Raw genomic sequence first — 22592 nt, 5'->3', positions numbered from 1 at the left:
AAATTGGGGTGAAAACCGGGGTAAAATAATTGGCGACGACTAAATTTAAAAAAAAAAAAAACCTACTTTTACCTGTCTTTAAGTTTGTCTGCAGTACCCGAAGTGCCAGGATTGAAAAGGATTCAGATCGTGTGAAATTGCAAACACCTTATATAGGGAGGGAAATATAAAAAAGTATTTTAATTGACATTGAAGCTGGTTACTCTGTGAGGTAGTAGCTGCTTATTCTATTTATTGCTTAGTTCAGGTGTTGACAAATACAGGTTTTAGGCTAATGGAAATATTAAATACCCAACTCAGCGTTTACACATGTTTAAAATTACACTTTGGCATCACAACCCTGAATTACATCACTTGACCACATAAGTATCTTTTCACATAGCTCTGCACAAGTATAAGAATCAGATCATACAGACTGAATATCAACAATGAATATCCAATTTAAACCCATTTCTCTAAATGATTCAATTATGTTGATCGTTATAGCAGTCCCACAGCACTGTAGACTAAACTGAAGTCAACAATAATAACAATACTATTAATCACTTTCTTTAAAAGGGCTGTTAACAATCAGGACTTGTTAGGTCACTTGTTTTAAGAACACTGAAATTCCCTTCAAAAAAGTCTTTTTGGCAGGAGAAACAAAAAGCTGATCTTTGCTGCCCCCTAGCAAAACTAAAATGGTACAACGTTCCCCTGTATGTTGGAAAGTCATGCCATTGTCTTTATACAGTGGTGCAGTCCCCTGCACATTCTTCTTGTACAGCTCTCTACTTGTTCACTTTAAGCAGCAAATATGGAGACTGTTCTGGCCACGTCATGACATCACACCACCATTTTTTCCATTATTAAAAACCTATTTTTTTAAAACTTTTGTATTATTATTATTTCAAAATTGATACATTTTCAGATGATGGCAGCCAAGAAAAGGGTAATAATGTAGCTTGTCTAAACATGAACACATGGTTAACACAATACACAATCCCCTTACATTGATTCTGAACCACCTGCTTAAAATACTGAGGTAAAGAATTCCACGTGGCAGATGCAAGTTCTTCCAGTTTGGAGGCTTTGGAGCATTTCTTTTGAGTTGGATAAGTCTTTGAAACAAATCCACTGCTGTCCAGATGACATGGTGTTTCCCTACATGAAATAATCTTCTTTCTAAGTGCTAGACTCAATCAAATGTAAATCAGCAACACTGGTATAGCCCATAAAAATACTGTACATCAGATATTGGGGAAAAATGCATTACACCTACATTGAATAGCAAAAATATGTGGTGTTGTAAAATGAATTGCTTTCCCTTATATTTGAAGATACAGCCTTTGCAATCAGAATACTGTTGATCCAAACTATTACAGTTTTCGTCTCTCAGTAGTTTTCAGCTAAATTGATTGCTGGCTGTGGACTGATATCTGGCTGCCCTGTCTTTGATATCCTCATTCTAGATGGTCAAGTGATGCTGTGATCTTGTGGAGTTGAAAGGTCACAGCATCACCTGACAAGCCTAAAAGTAGGGAAAAATGCAAATACATATAAGCAAAACAATGATGAAAAAAAAAAAATCCAGGAATATTGCTATGCGCATGGTCTGAGACTTTTGGCCTTAAAGACTGTAATTATAATGCAATATTCTTAATAATTACATCAACAGCTAGCTTAGACTCCAATGCTGTAAATCAAATTATGATTACAGTGCTATTGCGTAATAACATGCATCTTGATACACTTAACATTGAAAATGTCTGTTTCCCAGATACAAGGCTGTGGTTTGCATCAGGGAAAATACGGCATTACTTTCTGGCAACGTGCTACACTTTGTGTCACTGAAACATGCACCTTGTACAGTAACTAACTTTGATCACTGTGTGCAACTTGTTTGTTTTTCGCAGCATCCTGCTGTGTATCCAACTGACACATGCTGTGACCGTGCCACTGACGACATCCAGTCCTTTTCTCCATAGTCAGCTGATGCTTTCATCATAATGTCGATTTAATTTAGGAATTACGATTGTAAAGCTATGCAAGGTTTCAGGCATGAAACTCTAAATACACCTGAAATAATTATCATTTGATTGACTGGAACATCACCAAAATGTAAGCAGGCTTTGGACAACTCCCTCATTCATGTCAACATTGATTCGATGGTAGTTACCAATAGTGTTCAAGCCAGCTAAACCCTCCTCCTCATTTGACCTCACCAGTTTGGTTGGCAGTCAAACTGCCCCCCCTGTCTATTTTCCAAGTGCTCTGGAAGACAAAGCTGAGCACTAAAAACAAGCAAGACAAAAATGCTGTTTTAAATACTTATGTCATTTGTTTTCATTCTCATATAAAATGTTGTTTTTAAATTGCTTGGTTTTTCCTGGTTGAATGTTCCATTCTAAGTTAAATATGTAGTAAAAAAAAGAAAAGGAGCACAACAGTTGGTACAACAAAAGTTTTGCACGCTGTGAAGAATCTTAACTGTATATTAAATGTTATTTACTGACACAAACATTCTCATTTTGCCCTGGCCCACTTAGTCTAAGTGCTCAATTAAACATGGCTTGTTTTGCTGTTTCAAACGCGGATTTCCACAACCACCCTATTTTATTACTGCCATGTGTAGTGTGCTTTTTCAGGAGCATCATGAGGTTCTTAAAACATCTTGGAAATGCCTCTGTCCTCTGTTGGCCTTGGTGCTCTGTTCTGTCCAGTTGCCCATGGTGGGTCACGTGGTTGTATAGACTGGAGCTACATCTGTAAAACTAGTACAGTAGAACCTGTCATAACCAATGTAATTGGTTCCAGGGGTCAATCAGATATGTGAAAATATTGTATCTCAGAGGGAGTTGTTATACTACATTTAGATCGCGGCATGTGTGTCTAAAACATCAAAGTGCTATACTGCACGTACCGTATACAAAGAAAATCTGTGAAAATTATGCAAAACATAGCACTGTAATACAGTATTTGGCCATTTATTGAACAGCATTCCAAAAACAATTCTTACCATGCTTTCTCACATGCCAAAGTAATGTGACAATTTTTTTTCTATTTTTTTTTTTGCACCATAAATAACCTGAAACAGAAATGGGGTGCACAGAAACACAAACTGGCTTTGGAGGTCAGAGAAAAAAATATTGTTTCAGCTTTCTAAAGGTACAGTAATTCTATTAATCTCTTGCTCTTGTATTTGTCTTGCTTGGTTCTGGCACTCGGCCTCACCTTCCAGAGCGTTGAAACTTTTCACCACATCTCTCAGCTTGTGCTGAGAGATGGGCCGGGATGCAGTTTGACTTCCAACTCCCCCGGCATGGCTGAAAATGAAGTGGAGTTTGGGGAGAAGGAGGTAAACTGAAAGCAGGCACTGAATGTAAAGAGAGGTAGGATTAAATACACCTGGCTTGATTAATATTGGTAGCTGCCACTGATTGAAGAGAATTGTGAGAGTTTACTCCTTAGTCATATTTCATATTTCCAGGTGTATTTAGAGTTTCCTGCCTGAAACGTTACCTAACTTTGCAGTTAAGATATCTTGAGTAACAGCAATTGTATGGGTTTGGGTGATAATGGTGCTCTAGACATTAACATTGTTGTTTTGTACAGTTGTACTGCCGATCAAAAGCCATAATTTCTGGAAGCTTGATTATATGCCACAAACAATCTGGCACAATCACCTAATTAAGTTAATAATTGGTTTTGGAGTGAAAGTTTATAATGTCTTAAATGTGCTTTTGCGTCACAGTAGTAAAACGTTTTATTTAAAATACGTTGCCGCTGTTTGGGATCTGTTGAGTTTGAACAGTCAAGGACTGGATTGCCCCTTACCATCAGTGAAGTTACATTAAAAGGGATTGACTGTTTTACTGTTTAAAAGAACAGTTTGCAGAATTTAAAATGATAATATTCTCAAGTAATGCTACACAGTTTGGACTGTCATGCTTACCACAAACATTCCAGCTAGCATCATGATGAAACTGAAAACAAGTGGTTCTTGATCAGCTCAATTGTATGTTCAGGTTTGGATTAACCTTAGCCACACCCAGGAACACGCATACCGTACAGATGTTTTGAAAAATATCTCTTTTCATGTGATTTACTGTAACCAGATAGGATTTTCAATCACCACATCCCATGCTGGAATCGTCCCAAACTCTAAAAATAACAGAAATCTGTTCATCAAGGCCAATAAGTTGATCCACTGTGCCACTCAAAAAAAAAAAAGATTTTTTGGTTAATGCTACAATTGACTAATTTTAATAATTACCCCTTGAAAATGAAAGATTGCTATGCTCTGTCGAATACCCTCCCATGTTGAACAATCATAATTATCCAGTAATTCTGCTCTTACGGTAACAGGATAATTATCGTTATTGCTTACAGCAACTAAACATGGTTGATAAATGATCTTTTCTTAAATAAAAAGCAGGCAATGCATTTTGTTCCCAGCCTACCCCCATTCACTGTGCAGTACAGTATGCATGGGGAAGCTAAATGTTAATGCACTTTAAAAATATACGCCATTAGTTACTAAAATGATCGATCAGTTAATGCATTCAATGATCTTCCTTTGTATTTTTTAAGTACTATTATAAATGTTCAAATAAATACAGTACAATACCTACTGCAGGTAGTCTAAATTATTATTATGCTAGGACAGAGGTGTGCAATTAAAAAAAAAAAAAAAATTCTACTCTCTACTTGTCCTTCTTAAAAATCTACTTGCCCCCTCACCGTCCCACAAAACACACACACTCAAATAGAATATCACTTTTAGGATTGTGCTTTTATCAAAGAATGAACACAATCAATTAGTGATTAATAATACTTTTTGCTTCAGAAAATCAAATAAAGAAAACGTAATTCAGTCCAAACAAAACTTAGCCCATCTAATTTTTGTGCACGACACAAACACAAATAATAATTAAACAAAAAAATTAAAACTATGTCAGATTTTTATAGGCAGGAGACCACTAAATTACACTAATGGAGACATTTCTGAAGAAAAATAAATTTAAGTACATTTTAAAACTTATTTTTTACATTCTAACTAGGTAATCGTAGAGTATATTTAATCATAGAAAACGTTATTCTCTTAATAATCTTCAGACTCTCAGCTGTTTAGAAAGGTATAATACGGTATACTGTCGGTGGATATTTGTCCTGATACACAAGCCGAAAGTCAGGTTATGTCAGTCAGACCTCAAACAGGTAGAATGTTCACCAGAGCGGACGGGTTAAAGATTGGTTTCTAAACTACATTACCCAGAAGAAAGGTGGTGAGGCTTGTTTAATACATTTTGGTTTCCTATATGCCCATTGGATAAAAAGAAATGATTTTGTTTTGTGGGTGTTTCAGTGGGAGACTGAGGGTACTAAACATTCATTTGTATGAAGTACTTGTCTGACGGGCAAAGTATAACGGTAAAACTTGTAGTCACTCACACAAAATTTGTAGTGCCTCACACAACCCCCCCCCCGGTCTTCCACCTCAGTCTTTCATTCATTCCTCTCTCCTGTATTATTTTAGAACATTGCTAGCATGACCAGCGTGGGGGCTGTCTCTCCACCAACACAACTAGAGGTTTCCTCCTCCGTAGGTTTCTTTTCCTCTCCACTATGCAATGAGATTAGTCATTATAATTCCATAAATCCAAATTTAGTTTTTTAAACTTCTACTTCTTTTCCTTTGCATTGCTTGTGCAGTTGCGGGGAGCAGGAGGTCCTCTTTTGAGGGCAAGTGAAGCTCACTTCCCAACCTCAGAGGCCCGGCCAGCACGGCCTCTTCCTCTGCAAAGGGGACCCCAGCCTTCTTAACTCATTTTTTTCATGTCGTTTTCCCGTGTTCACTCACTCCTTTATCAAGATGTAAGAAAATGTAAACTGTGTTAGCCTTCTTAAGGACTGAACTTTCTTGCCCTATCCACATTTTCAATTCTTAAAAAAAATATTATTGGACAAAACGTTTTAATGAAGACTAAAGCCTGCATTGCCGAAACTTTACAGCAGCCTTGATACAACCAAATCCAGGGGTCAGTGAGTTTTGTTTGCAAATGGTTATATATAATATATAAAACATCTCGGGTAGAGCCTTTATCAGTCACTATCAAGGTGCTAGCCTAAACAAAAATAATACATTTAAAAAAAGATGTAATTTCAGTAAAACACACTCCAAAACAGAATTAAACATCTTAGTGACAATTTGAAGTACTGTAAATAGCTTTTGTCTACTTGACATGTAACTTTTACTGTAGCTTTTAGGATGGAGAGTTTTATTTAAGGATGAAAAAAAGGAAAATAAACACACAATTGGATTTTTTAAATATTTACCCTTTAATTACCCTTTTTTGTTTTATGGCTTAATTTTCAATACCTTTTTTCAAAAAGAGTAGAATACTGAATGCTCAGCTCTGACTGTGTGCTGGCCAGCGCGAGACACTAAGTCTAGCTTATAAGGAAAGATTTAAAGGAACGCTACAGCGTGCTTCCAAAAACAACATTAATTCAAACATGAGGTCATCTAAACATCTGTCTACAACATGTCCACTGGGAGGTAAATCAAAGCCTACTAAACATGTACAATTGTTTCTGGAAATAAATATTAAGAGCTAATTCAGTCCTGATTGTGACAGCCTATCAGGCATTTGAAAGGAAACACTTATTTACCGGGGACATCCAAGTCAATGAATAATCCTCATAAAACTTCAACATTTTACTTTTGTTTTAACGCAATTTACATATGTTTATTTAAGTTTAAACAATTATTTATACTTTTGAGTAAGTAAAGATATACAGCATGTAGGACATGTGGAAGCTTTTGAATACAGTTCATCACTGCGTTGAGAGGAGGAAAGCTAATTATAAAAAGCACGTATTGGTTCACGACTAATTTCTCTGTTTTAACCGGAATAAAATTAATACCAATTAGTGCTGTGGCAAATATTTGAATGTTGGACCAATACGTTTAATGACTCAGTGTATTTAATGATCTTATCAATGCCAAACTGTATCAATCCCTCTCATGTCCTCCTAGGAGTGTGTTTTTCCACCCCTTTATTAACATCAGAACAATTAAAATACAGTGGAAAGAATTCCACAATAAAGCAGATGTTTTACATGGGCTGTATTATTATCAACCACTGTTTAGGTCATTATAATAGACTCCAGTGTTTGAAACAAACTTAATTTCTACATACAGAACAGTGGATGGGTTGCAGTGAATTACACGGTTGTAATTGCATCGAAGGGTTCTGCTGACATAAGCCACGGATGGTTTAAGATTAATTCATCTGACCCCTGAGATGCAATTATAATCTAAAGTAATTCACTTCAGTCACATGTGTTCATTTTTATAATATATGGATTCCACAACATTTGTTAAAATCAGTAGTTTTTAAATTTTAAAACACAGTAAAACATCACAGAAGTCTCGTCTCTCCTACCTGTTGTAGGTATGGTTTCACAAGGTTTTTTTCCTGCATTTTTGTTTTTACAAGGTTTGTTGAATGATTCTTTAGTTTCTAGTGTGGGAATTTCAAAAAGGGACAGTAAACACATTCTACTAATTGGTGTGTTTGTTTGGGTTTCAAAACAGGTTCTGGAGTGCCACAATCCTGCAGGTTTTGTAGGTACTCTTTCAATTGCTAAATACCTGGAACACATGGTAATTCTGACCAATTAAGCCAATCATTGAATCAATTAGGGCTTGGGTAAAACAAAAACCAGAAGTGTCTGTGGCACTCCAGGACCAGGGATGCCTACCCCAGTATTACTGTATGTATGCTTCCTGTACCTTATTAAAAATGATTTTAACAAATATTCAGTGCCCTGACACTTAAACAATAAATATTGGGTCTGACTTATAAAGGCAAATAACAATTTTTTTGTGGTTTCACAGGCCCTGATTATTTATGTTACCTAAGGCAAGGTAGTCCAAGATTAATCATGGTCTGTGAAACCAGTTGTAACGTTACAAAACTGGTAACAAGCAATCCATAAATTAAATTGTAGGCGGAAAGTAAGCTTTCTAAAAAATATACTTATTATTATTATTATTATTATTATTATTATTATTATTATTATTATTATTATTATTATTATTATTATTAATATTATTTTTAACACTAGAACCGCCAGGCACTCATTTGATGGTTTGAGGTTTTCAAATTGAAATTACTCTGCGTGTCTGAAAGTTATGCGGTTGTCCGTTTATGACTTTTCTTAAATATATGTATTAAATGCCCTGACGGTGATTGAAAGGCAGGATCACAAAAATAAGGAAGTTATAATCCCGCCCACCTAGAACCACTAAAGATGACCGCCTTTTACAATACATGTTTTTATTTTGAATATAACCTACAATATTCTATTTATATACAAGCCTGTTGTTATCTCTACTGGATCTGGCAACCATCAATTCCTTCGTTTTGTACAAGGAATGCACCAGGGAAAATATCAGTAGGAGAGATTTCATCTTGAAGCTAGCCACAGCGCTTCAGCAGAAACATTTCAATCAGAAAACTGCAAAGCAGCAGGCTGCTGCAGCTCAACCTGGATTCAGTACTGCACCGAGTGACACACGCAAGAGAAAATGTTACTTTCGTTTTAAATTAAAAAAATAATTTTGTTTTTACAGTTTTATATGTGCGTATACCTGTTTACACACTAGTTTCTTTTTAAATGTTTATTTTATTATAGTGTTTCCTTTTTTGAAGTAGTGCTTTATATGTGGCAAGTTAGAAAATAAACCCTTTTATGTTTAATTGTTCATTTAAATACGGTGTTTCGTCTGTGCGGATGTTGATAAGTCGTGCTTGAATAAAACTATTCAGTTGTATCTGATCGTTTATCTTTCATTTTAATATTGATGTTGTTTAAAATGTAACCGTCATAATGACTGCTGGTGGCAGTTTTAGGTATGATTATAACCGCGGCAGTTCTAGTATTAAATGGTTCAATTACTAGTACAGTGCTTGCATCTTGTCGTTCGATTCAAGTGTAGATCCACCTTAAGACCCTCCACATTTGAATCTACCTTAGATTATGAGCCAGTTTGCCATTATAGGCTACAACATATTTCTATTCTTATTTCCAATGTTTCTGCTTAAATTATAACAAAGCACCTTCTGAGTCGTCAATTGTTGTCTCTGGCATCAGATCCAACTTCTCTTTCATACTGCTGCTACTAATACATTACAAATCAATTATCTATAGTGCCAGGCTGAGGTTCCTTTAATCATTGTTATTGACGCTTCTAATAGCAAGGGCATAAAAGACAGAAAAAGTGACAATTAGGGGAGCTTTTCTGAAGAGTTGAAATGGAACTATTACTGTGCGGTTTCAAAGATCATTATGTCAAACTTCCCAGCACTTTCATGTCCTCCAGTGCCTTGGAAAATCTGTTTCATTGGTTTGCCACAGCTTTGTTTTATTTTATTTTTAGTACAGCTATAAGTGTTATTATTTTTATACTGAATTTCCCTTAGAATATATTAGCAGCGACTGCATTAATAACTTTGTAGAGTGGTTCAAGCTGAATAAGAATTCTAAACATTTAACCCATTAAATAAGCAGCTTAAAAAACATTACTTAGCCACTTGTAAAAGTTCCTGAGACAAAACATTAACTTTATAAAAAGATAAACTTTTTGTTTGTGTCCACTTTCTGTACCTTCACCTTTTCAACAAAATAAAGTTTTTTTTTCGTTCATTATATCTGTATCTGCTTTTGGTGAGTTTTTCTCTTTAGATCAAATCATTTATAATTGTATCTTTTATTTTTATCTAATGTCACCTTTCCAACATTTTTACACAATGTCATAAGGGGCAAACAGATTCAGCTTGTTCGTCAGGGAACAGGAACATGTTTCAGCCTCACTATGGTAGACCAAAAGAGTAAACATAGTATTGTATCTGAAAACTCTACTTCCCAAACCCATCAACAATGAAAGGACCAGGGATAAAAGGTGATACAATTAAGCATCTTATTCAAATATATCTGTGAGAACTTTCTGGATTGTGTACCTCTTGAAATTACCTCAAAGAGAAAACGTTAATTAACCCTGTTCACTTATTTTAGCAAACAATACATGCTCATCATTTTTTGTAAAATAGAAAATTACAGTTCAACAGTGCCACCATGTGGCTGGAGCAGACATTAACTGACAAAAAAAACTAAAAAAAAAACTAAACAAACAAGTATGCCAGTAACATACATCACCAGCTATGGCTGCAAATTCAGAATTAGAGCTATCGGTATGAGGCATACATTGATGGCCGTGACATATCAACAGCGTATGGAAAAGTCTAGAATAAGAATTAGCAATAAAATGTGTAATCATAATTTGATAAGCAATTCTTCAGATATGTGCAAAAATGTAAGTGTGGCATAAAGATGGCTCAATATACAGTATTTCCAGAATCTGATACTTTCAATAACTTAAAATAAATAGTGTTAATACCAAGAATTGAATAAGTGGTTTTCTTGATAGATGCAGCAATGTATTGTGTGACATACAAATAGACAAATGAACTGACAGACACCCCCATATATGCCAAATAATGAAATACAAAATAAAAACATGATATATATGTGCATTCCATGCTTTGATAATACAAGATGTCATTGTATTTTATCCATGGCCTGCTCAGTTCAATCATGCATACACACTTTACAAAGCAAAACTATGTGAAATATGCTTTCCACAAAGAATTAATGTAGAAGTATGCCATCAGCATATCAGCTTTAGAGCTATGCTAGGTATCGTAGCCAACATTAGTTATGGCTATAATAATCTATTTTATGCCATTAGCATTAGGCTTTACTGTTGATGTTTTAGTGTGTTTTTTAATGGCTTGTTGTGTTTTTGTTTCATAAACAAGTTTTAAAAAGGTTGAGAGGTTTGCTTGCTAGCTTGACATGAAAACTATCATTCCAAAATCTTGTTTAGACACGCCAAAGCACTATTTTTCGGCTTCCGATTTGGAACAACCAATCCTTTACAGACTTGCCAACTTAATATAGTAATACTAAAAGGAATTAAATAAATGTAATGACAAACACTTTGTGTTTTTCAATGTCTTTAATGCTGAAATGAAATTTGTATCCACATGTTCACATGAATCACCCAGATAAAATATTTATAAATCATATTTTTAAACTATAGGCCTACCTTCAAACTGGCCAGATATGGAGAGCTCATTATTGTATAGACTTACAAAAAAAACTAATAATTGTACATTATTATTAGACATGTTTTATTGGTTTGTGTGTGTTTGTATTTATATATGAAGGGATTACATCAGTATATATTTGGGGTTTTCATGTAAAGCATAATGATGAGAGCCTGTGTGATTTCATACAGCAGTCCTGGTCCATGCAAACGTGTGGTTAAAACATTATGGATGCTGACCATGCAAGCCAATAATGACTTTGCCAGTCTACTAGCAATACATTAATCACAAATTATGATTGGTCTTATGTGCCAATAAACATTTTTGGAGCCTGGCAATGCTAACCATTTCACTTTTCTCTGCAAGACGTACATTCATTTGTCCTCATTCATATGGTTAACCAGCTGATCTACAGTAAACAGATGCTTGAGTTCCAAAAGCTGCACAAGCCGCCACTGAGTCTCACTTTGGCAGAGATTTGAACGTTCTGCTTTCTGGTCCAAAGGCTCTTCACCATCTGAATAAAATGGTCTACAGAGATGCTAGCAAGCAAATGTTGTTTTAGAAAATTAGTCAGCAGACATTTGGAAGTCGCACCCTCAGCAGAGAAACATAACGTTTCACCACGTTTCATCATTGTATCAGGATCACCGGCATATTGTTTGAAGCTATTTCAGAATTCAGCTTGTTAATGGGAAGGCTGGATTCTTCCCAAAAGCAGTGCCTAATGAAACATTCCAATACATTTAGGCTCCAACTACAGCTGTTAGGACTGAGGTTTGGAGGTAGGACATCCTCCAGCCCATGTCAATTTTCCAGTTAAGCAGTAATTTTAAATACAGATAAAAACGACTTTTTTTCCCCCAGAATCAGTAATATTACCTGATCTGCTCCTGGACAACCTTGCCTGCCACTGTGGAGTCTCTTACACACTCCTTTTACCCCCTCTGACCAACTCTGTTATTAGTTGTATTAGATGAAAGTCCCCCTGCTGTACAGTATAGGTCAAAGATAATGAATCCACCCCACCCAGAGAAGGCCAATATGCAGCCTAGAAGAACACTCAAAGAAATAGAAAAGAAACAATTAATATAAGAAATAGATTATAAAATATATAAACAGAACTGAATTGGGTATAAGTGTGTGATTTAATACTAAGTATTGCTCTCTGTAGATAAAACCGTAATGAGAAAAGGAAGGTTTCCAAAGGAGCAGCCAAATATACATCTGTCTAATTGATGCTTGTGTTGGTTGTCGCTGTATGTCTGGGACTATTTGTACCAAGGCCTAAAAAGTTACCTTAAAATAATGTATCAATTACATTATTGTTTTATGACAGAGGACTTGGCATCAGGTTACCCACTCTAGACCTAAACCAAGAATTTCCACATCATGATTCCAGAGTTAGCTTGTAAAAGTGAAATGTGCAGCCAAAAATAACATTCTGAGAAACTGGGCCTGTTGCTCTAGGTTTGTTTTCCAAATTTCAACATAACCACTGGCGTCTGTTACACAGGTACCAACACGATGAGAACTAACTGCCTCCCGTTGAATCTGAATCATACATTTTGAATTTTTTTTTATAATTCAATCCCTTTTCTAAAGACACTGAATTCAATGCTCTAAGCTTCAATAGTAAAGAATGGAATGTTTTGTCTTATAAAAGAAACCATTACCAAGGCACTAGGCCTTTGTTTTGCCACAATAACTGTACTATATGCGGATCCCAACAAGGGATAATATTATATTTAGATGTACAACCTCTTGCACCTGCCTGATTTCCAAGAAACCAATATTTCTCTGGATGCTATACGTTAGAAGCAGACCAGGCAGTATTTGGATGGTACTGTCAGTGTCAGACAGGTGCACAGGGTGTTCCAATATTACTTCTGTAATATCCCATTAACCAAATGATAGATGTGTTTCTCAGGGCACAACAAAACTGATCAGAACTGTATTCTAATAGTTATCTTCTGATTTTGCATGTATCCACACTCTTAAAAAGTCTTGAGTCAACACTAAATATGATGCAACAATACACCATGCATGCCCTACTGTCTTAGTGGCAACTGTAAATGTGGCTTAGTTGCCAAAAGGGGTAATGCTACATAAAATAACAGCAGAATGCATTAGCAAAGTAATAATCACAAGAAGAAACAGCAGGTTCTGGCATGCAAAAACGTGGGCCCCATTCCAGTCCTTCTAACACCGAAAAAAGAAGTATTGGTTAGTATAAGTATGTTAGTAATTGACATACCTTATTCCTTTGTACAGCTATAAACATGACAGGGTCTCATGATTAAGTATGTAACCATGACCTGCATGTAGAGAATACCATAAGAAATGGCAACGGATACAGTTAACTGGACAAGTGGCAGCTTACATACAAACATAGATTGACCTCTTCACTATCCCATTTGCCAAGCTTATAGTAAATCCTGAATATTTAAATTCTTGTACTGGGTTTCATTTTGTTTTCAGATGGTCAGACAGGCACCTTCTATTTATACAGTATAACAAGTACAGAGAGATTTAGCAGCAAATAACTTTTACATATTCGGTGGTCCTGAGCATTTTTTGTCTTATTTTTTTAAACCGGATCTCAGTTTAGAATCTATTTTGCATTCACTCAAATCCAACAACAGAATGACCAGATGACTTGCAATGGTCCAAATGACACCACGTTCTGTTACACTGTAACTACAGGGTTATGTATGGCTTCTAATCTCAAATGCTACCAAAATGGACATGTACGGTATGGATGTAGGAATAAACAAGATTAGTTTACTTGTCTGCTGTTTTGAGGAGTTATTTTTTCAATACAGACATGGCAATTTGTCTCACAACCATATATCGATTTGCAGTGTTTAATGTACATGTTAACTTTGTTTGAAGAGCATGAAGAAAATAACCCTGCAGTTCATATTTACAGAACACAATTTATAAAATGTCATGAGAAAACGAAGCGCTCTGATTGGTTGTTTATGATCACATGGCCGAGTAGAAATGTGTGCACTACCACATGGGTCAAATTTTTTTTGCCTCACAATAGAATGGCTTCAATAATAAATCAATCAAACCCTTTACAGAGTCCCTCGACTAACCCCAGCACTGCACACCTACACAGCTGTATAAGATCTCTAATTATACCAGCCTGAACACACTGCACAACCTCAACTAATGTCCTCAAGATGTGGCTGTGCACTTACTGTACACACTGGGTGCTGATTATCAGGCACCTGGGAGCTTTAACTAGAGAAGCAGGGTACAGTGGGATCAGAAACACAACAATGGAAGACATTTTCAAGAATGGCATGTTGAAATGCAAGACCATTCAGCACTCATGCCTACTTTGGGAATGCTTTTTAAAACCCTTTTCACAAGTGCAAATTTTTTTTTTTCTGCAATGTTACAAAATGTGTGCACACTTTTAAATCCTTAAACAAATATTTTGGAGTTGCTTGTTACAAGCTTTGTAATATTAAAATAGAAAAGCAGCTTTTAAATAATGATTTTTAAAAAATGAATATTCTGAGCGGTTTGGGTTGTGTTTCTCCAATATTGCAGACAATGTATCTGTTTTTAAAGTCTTCAGCTTTCCATTCCGTTCAGAGCATGTGACAACGTGTCCCACCTATTCCCTCTGTTTAGTAGCATTTTACATTCTTTTGACTTCACGTATAGATAAATAATAAATAAATAATTCAAGCAAAATACAAGGCTGTCTATTTAACATACTATTGATACAGGTTAACTTCAGATTTACATGGTCCCACAGGAATTTCTTCTTATTAATATATCGACTAGAAGCAGGCAAGCTGCTAGTCAATCCATCCACCAGTGATACCCTGATATTTACCAAGAAACACAGGAAAACTGATTAACGGCACAGAGTTTCCTTTTTTTAACACTAATAAATTCCTAAGGCTTTGTCGATAACATTAGCAGTTTGTTTTTCCTTTACAAAGAAATTTGCAACCTTGGCGCTGGATTAAATGGTTTGTGAATGTAACAGTTTTAATGTAGCGATTTAGGCTGCTAGAAATGTTCACTTAACAGTTTTATTGTATTTACAACAACAGTCAGGTGTACATAATTGAATGTTTTATGGATTTGTTACAATGTTGCCTTCCGTGCACGTCTACGATTGTGAACTCCAACGTATTCATATACTTAGAAGAAAGCAATATTTTAATATTATAAGTAACACATTGTATTACTAACAGTACAAATGAAAGCCATGGAAGGTGCCCACTGTATGACAAATCCATACAGCGAATCAATGTCAAACACAAAACTTAAACATATGTTTCACCAACGCCTTCAATAACATACATTTCATTGGGTCAACAAAGAATATAACCCATAATAAAGCAATTCATCTCAAAAGGTCAGCTTGTTGCTTGCTGCCCCTTACAAAAAAAATATTTGGACTCATTTAAATGTTGTTTTGCACCTGCTTCTTTAACTTGTGCTTTGCATGTGCTTTGTGTTCCTTTTGAATATGGGAAAAGGACTGGGAAGCAGTAAAAAGCATTCTCATTTGAAATGCATTCTGCACGCCTGTAACAGCTCTATCACATCTTCAAAACTGAAGGGCGGAACTGTGGCAATATCTAAGAAAATTCCTGCATCATGAAAAAAATATATAATAATTATCTTTGAAAAGTATAGGTAAACTAACACCAAATATGCATATCAGGCCTTAATAATATTCAAAAAATTACCAATTCCAGCATTAAAGGGGTTAAACTAAAACATGATACAATCAGTTATCTCAGTTTGGAATCACGTTTCAGAATTTCCCAACACACTTACCCCAGTTAACCCAACACTGTATCAAAATACATCAACAGTGAAAGTCCTTAACTGGGACTTAGGTCATGCTTTGAAACACAGCCCGAGTGTGGAAATGTGTACCATAGATCAGAACTGTACGCCCCTATGATAATTAAAGTCTGCAATATGTTATAGAACAACTGATCAGTACAGCATTTAATTATATACAGAAGAAATACTGAGTATCAAATAAATATGCCAACAATGTATACTTACTACTATGACCTGGCCTCAACATTTTTGAAAATGTTTAACAGTTTAAACTAATCTGTTAACAGCACAAAGGGATACGTAGCTGGTATATAAAAATCGACAGCAATTGGATGAGTTTTTTCTTGAACCAGTACGGCCAATTGTAAAACATTACTATCAATTTCCAACAGAGCATACGATGGTATATATACAGATCTGTAGGCAAAAGAGACAAGGTTCAAATGTATCACAGGCTGTCAGATGCAAACAATTCTAAAGCTCCTATTCTATTGTTAGCATGTCATGAGAGAATTGCCTGAATTTTTTTTCTTTTAAATCAGTTGCCTGCAGTTGTGTTTTATATGTATTATGTGGTCAAGCAAATATGTATCCATAATCATTAATAAACTGCATAGTAAACACAAGCAAAGCAGAAGCTTTGGGTCAATTGCAGCGTACCAGTGATTTCATCCACATCAAGTGGTCTAATGCGGACTAGAAAATCCTGCATATCTGTACTAATTTATTCCTGATTACAGCATACAAAAGAGATGAGCCCGGTAATTGATTGAACTGATCGGAACAAGTTAGACCGAAAATGGAAACTAGCCATCAAAGCCACCAGTTTTGCATTACCCTGTAGAATTAACACATTTTACTTCATAAAGTCGAATGAAACTTGTTAAATAATGTTATGTTAATATATTAAATTACATATCACTCTGTAGTTTTTCATACACTTAACAAAAAAAAAAACTGATCGGGATCGTGTTTAGTCTGCTTTAGCAGATGATCTACCTGTGATGATTAACTTCTGTTTTTTTTTATACTCTCCGCTAACGTGAGTAATGTAATTATCTTCACATCTTGTATTTGTGCAGTTAGTTAATCTGAAAACATATACCGTACCGTACGCGTGTATTTCTAGTAAAGTAGGGCCTATAATTTTCAATAAAATGTACATGCTTGTCTTTTACGAGTCCTCCTCTGTATACTGTGTAAAGGGTTCCACAAAACATAGTAATGCACACTTCAATGCACACACAAAACATTACTTACACTAGTACTTCCCCTCTGTCAAAATACTGTAATAATGTAACCACAACCCAGGAACTAAATTTTAGCGGAACCAAACATGAAAGCTACTAGTACTACGAGGCTCCATTTCGTAACGTGATTCATCCGGGTTGCCGTCAAACTGCATTTACTTTATTGTTACAGGCAATTTTTTTTTTTTTTTTGTCGTTGCTTTTTAGACAAAATGTTGTCTGTTATTTGACCGAAGTCCGACGTAATAGAAAACGATTACACAAGACGTACACGTGTCACATGATTTTGCAATAGACATTACAAACAAGAACTCAAAATTGTTATTAATGTGTTGACTTACCAGCGGAACCCCCAGCCAGAATTTGGTGAGACGCTTCTCTCAATAGACATTGTTGTTTTGCCGACATTTCGGGACCTGTTGAAACCGAAAATCAGTAAAACAAGGGAATAAATGCAAGGAATCTAAAAACAGTAAATCGGTGGTGCTGACATTTTAATAATAATAATAATAATAATAATAATAATAATAATAATCATTAACGTGTGTGTACCAAGGGAAGTAGTTTTACCCTAGGAGCACAGAGACATATGAGGGTTATTGACTTGCTTCTTGCAGTTCAATATTAATTTCCACTTTACCTTTGAGACTCCACTGCAACTCAGTGAATTGGGGGCTTTGAGTTCAGTTTTTAGTTTGCTTTGCCAAGTTCAGTCGGTTCAGAATTATTTTACGAGGAAGACACCTATCCCACTTTCCAGCGTGCACTAAACCCTTAGAGCAGAGGTTACATAATTAAAACCTTTTGCTGTCAAAAGAACAGTACCACCCCTAAGGAGGAATGTCATGCATGAATGGATATGGTTTTTTTTTTGTTTGTCAAAGTATTAAATTCCTACAGTTTCTGAGCAAACTTGTCCATTAGGTGTCGCTTACCTGTATTATGTTTTAACATGTAAACTAAAACAATTTAAAAAAGAAAAAGTACTGTAGGAGGATCTTTTTAAAACGTTTAATCATGTATATGTTATTGATGCATTAAAATGTTCATTAAATACTGAAAGTGAAAATCAATGTAAAAATGTGAAATAAATACAAAACTAAAATACTGTAAACAGTGAAATGATAAGGTGAAAGTAATACATCTAAGAAATTGTAATTTGACGTGAGTTTGTGTTATTTTAATGGGTGCCTGCTACTGTAACACTGAAAAAAGTGAGAAATTAGGTCAGGAATGACATTTCAAGTCAGGTCCTTACTTAGATGCTAGTGGCTGTTGAGGTGAAATGGTGAACATGGATTTGAACAAACAATAGCTCTAAATAGCTGCCTATTGCAATATGTATTTTACATTACACAATTTCACTGTTAAAAATCATTAAGTACAATGGGGACTGATTTATTTTTAATTATTATCATTTTGTATTTTATTGCTCAGTAGGTTTCAGACTTTAGAAGTGGGACCTGAGAATTCATTTTTTTGTAGTGATTCAGCGTTTGGTTACTGTTTTTTTTTTTGTTTTGTTTTTTGCATTTAGAACATTTATTAAAATATTAACATCAGTACATCTACATTATCGTAAGTGATCAGAGCAGCGTTTCTACAGTAGTCACTTGGTCTTCTGGTTTACCAATCAGTGAAGACTGAAAGCGTCTTGATACAACGTCTGTAAGTCTGTAAGGTTATTGGGGGTATTCCTCAGTAATTACTGCTTCTAATTCCCTCAGGTAAATTGTGAGGGGTGGAAATCTTCAGTAAAGAGAATGGCCCAGTTTTTAGATAGTTCATTGTGAAACATCAGTAGTTGTGCTGTCTGGGTTCACCTTTTGTAGGTACAAATTGCCTTTTTTTACTTCCAAATATGGTTTTCTCTGGGTTTGGCTTAACATTATGTGCAAGAAAATGTAAATGCCTTGCCAAATAGAATGATTTATTTATCAATTCACTCCCTCACTGCTAGACTAATGTAAGAATGACCTGGCAACAAAAGGCGGTCCAGTTAAATACCCAATGAAAGGGGTGTTGTATAAATACAGATTAATTTATTATCTGACTTTTATAAAATATATAACATTCCTTTGTCTGGCGCTAAACACAAACTACCATTGTATGCTCTCAGATGATTCTTACAATGATTCTGTTTGGGGAAAAATATATATCCTTGAACTTGGCAGCATAGGATTGCAAGTTTTTGTTTTCTTTCCCATACTGTTAAGTCTACAGTTTTCTTGGCTAATTTATCACTTTTCCATTTCACACCAGAGGGTACATATTTCCATCCCAATAAATATAATTTATTGGATATCTGGCTTATGCCACAGTCCTTTTATTTTTATTATTATTATTATTATTATTATTATTATTATTATTATTATTATTATTGTTGTCTATTATCAGAGTGCAAACCAAGGTTTTAAAATGTGTTCTGTAATTTAACTTTGTGTGTAGGATGTCTTATTGTATAAGATATTTGATCTGACTGCTCAACCTGTACTTACATCTCCTGAACAAAAACAGACACCCTTTCTTAGTAATGATATACAATACCTTTTATCAGCACTGGCCCGTTTTGTTCTATTAAAAATCTTTTGGCTCTAACTGTTGAATATGCGTATATTTGAAATACAACACTATTGATGAAAGTTTGCTGAAGCTTCCTGGTACATAAACACTTCATGTGTTGTAGTTCAAACTCACTACAATGATCTGATCATTTAAACTACAATAAAGGTACCAGGATGCTGACTTTTATACCAATGTATTTTAAATTATGCATATCCTTAATTAACGTAAAGGGTTTAAGGCATTATTTCTGTATAGTTATATATTGTTATTAAACATGTTAAGATTATAGTGAAAAAAAGGATAGCCACCACTCATTTTTGTAGAACTTTCCATACACAATTATGTTTTTTTTTTTGTTTTGTTTTTTTAAATATCAATATCATATCAATCTTCCTGTTTAAGTGGTGTCTATTCCATAGAAAGTAATAAGGTGTAAATCTGTGGTCCTTCCTTAATAAAACCAGGGATTAAGTCATGTATTTCTGGTTAAATGGGATTTACTACTTGGTGTTGGCAAGAAAATACCATTAAAGCTTTGACCTGTTTAAACGCAAAATATTCAGAGAATGAGTCAGGCACACATTTTTCCTGCTGTTCTACAGAAATTTTTTTTTTTTCTTGATGCAGCAGTTGCAGTAAATACCTGAAGCAGTTTTTCTATGAGAACACATGGTGTAAATGGTGGGTACAGTCTGAATGCAGCTTTCTTACTGTGATGTTAAAAAAACAACTACATTCACCACAAAGAAACCTGGCAACACAACATTTTAGGCCACCCACAATATATCCAAAGGCCAGTTTAGAAGGGGAAAGGTGGTGCATTGGGCAAATTAATTTAAATGGTTTAGGCATGTTTTTGATACACATTTTCAAACTTTTTTTTTTTTTACCATTACAGTTTTGTTTGGATCAAGTTTCCTTTTGTTTTGCTGACAGTACTCTGCTGTGTATTAGAAGGTGCTGGTGCTTACCAGTATACAGACACTTCACTTTGGCTGATCTAGCATACATGACAGGTTTATGACAGACACCTGGAACCGAAGAGCAGCTCCTGAACTCAGTCAAAGTACCTTAACACAGGCTTAATGATTGGCAAAATCATAAAAGGTAATGGAACAGTAAAACAGAAAAGGTAATTTGAACCAATTTGAAGCTATTCTTTTAAATAAAAAAAGAAAAGAACCAAAAGTTTTTCAGCACAATGGTAAGGGAAGTGGTGATAATGGCAATAAAACTAAAGAAAATGGTTAAAGTATTAGTTATCACCCCTTTTGAAATGACACCCACTTAGCCTTTGAAGCCTCCATCCAATATTACAGCCACTTTGATCCTGGAGTTAGTTAAGTTGCAGCTTGTTTGTATAAATTATGTTGTATTTATAACAGAAGTGATACAGTCTCAAAGGACAAAGCATGTGTTAACAATTTTCTTCAGGAGAATTTCCCCAGCAGTAGCAAATCAAAAATGGCTTTACATTTTACAAAGAAGTCAGACCTGCCCGTTTGGATTTAAACTGTCCATGTTGTAATGATTACAGAGCCCAATCAATAAAAAGAAAGGGAAAAAAAACAAGCCTGTGCTTAAATTTTACAGTTGACCCCATTAATGCCCTCACACTATATTTTTTGTTTTGAAGAATGTGAATTTTAACTGCCGACCGTGACATATTTTATCCTTTGTTGGTCTAAGGTTTGTAAAACTGCTGAGGTAACAGAACAAATGTAGGTGCATGTACAGTCACAGACAAAAGTATTTAAATGTTTGTTTTTTTTTTCAATTGGACTAAGAAACTGGTGTTATATTAGCACTATGGCTTTAAACCCTTCTAAAGTATTGGAAGACTTCCTTCATAGTACTGAAAAATGGCACCAATCGTTTCAAAGAGGCCTTCTAGCCTTGGTATGATGTTCTGAAAAGTCAAGTACTACAGTATGTAAAACAATTTAGTTTTACAAAAGGCAAACACCAAATCACACTAGTAAATCAGGGTTCTTTCCCTACCTAAACAGGGTATTACTGTGGTTGCTAGAATAATACTTAAGCAATAAGTTAGTTATGGAAAATGTGTACCTCTCTCTCTCATGCACCTGTGTGTTTCTCCCCAGGAGAAATTTCAACAGGCCTGCTGTTGTCAAGGTTAGCTGCAATATGTGGCATTTGTTGCATTGTGTACTTTTCCACTGCGTTGTGTGTGAACATACCTTTGGGACTGTACCTGCATAATACAGCAGGTCCAGTGAGACTGCAACAGGTCATAGTTTGTCAGTTTATATACACGGTACCTAGGAAACACGATTGATGTAAAAGAGGAAAACAATGCAAATGTTTTATACAGTATTTCAGGATTCATATGGTGAACATAATTTAGGGTGTTAGTATGTCAAAATACAAATAATGCAATGTAACATACTCTACTAAAATATTTCTTTTAATCCTTTCTTTTAAATTAATTTACTTTTTATAACCTACTGTACACACAGTTAATCAACCTGCACCTAAAGTGTATTATGTAGCAACACAGAATATTGTGTATTTCCAATAAACTTCCTTTACATCATTGTGCTTTTGTTTAAAAGTTAAACTCCCTTTTACATAAATCATGTTACAATAAAAATATGTAACATGTTTAATTTCTACACTGAATAGTTTCTATGGAGGAAACATATGTTTTCACTTTCAGTAGATTAAAGAAAACTGTTTGCCTTACTTTCTGATAGCCAATTATACGTTCATGTCCCGGCTGGTTAGTAGGGACAGAAAAGAAGGCAGTGAAGTGAAGTGGTGTGGA

At 35.1% G+C, this 22592-nt stretch overlaps 1 protein-coding gene across 2 annotated transcripts in view; it reads right to left on the bottom strand.

Moving 5' to 3' along the window:
• Positions 1-18109, bottom strand: part of LOC117402260 (mitochondrial 2-oxodicarboxylate carrier-like) — a 198648-nt gene extending 180539 nt beyond the window's left edge. Inside the window, exons 1-2 of one of the 2 annotated variants that reach the window (XM_034003353.3) lie at positions 17792-18109; positions 17581-17655 (exon numbers count right to left, since the gene is read on the bottom strand). In XM_034003353.3, the coding sequence (XP_033859244.1) occupies positions 17581-17647 (67 nt within the window). In that variant the 5' untranslated portion in view covers positions 17648-17655; positions 17792-18109. The remainder of the gene's footprint in view (positions 1-17580; positions 17656-17791) is intronic. The other variant, XM_034003266.3, reaches the window with a different exon arrangement.
• Between the last annotated feature and the right edge of the window lie 4483 nt (positions 18110-22592).

This window comes from Acipenser ruthenus, chromosome 18, assembly GCF_902713425.1.
Source record: "Acipenser ruthenus chromosome 18, fAciRut3.2 maternal haplotype, whole genome shotgun sequence".
In the NCBI taxonomy this organism is placed as follows: Eukaryota; Metazoa; Chordata; class Actinopteri; order Acipenseriformes; family Acipenseridae; genus Acipenser; species Acipenser ruthenus.
The sequence above is the reverse complement of the archived record's forward strand: the minus strand, read 5'-3'. Positions and strand labels throughout refer to the sequence as shown.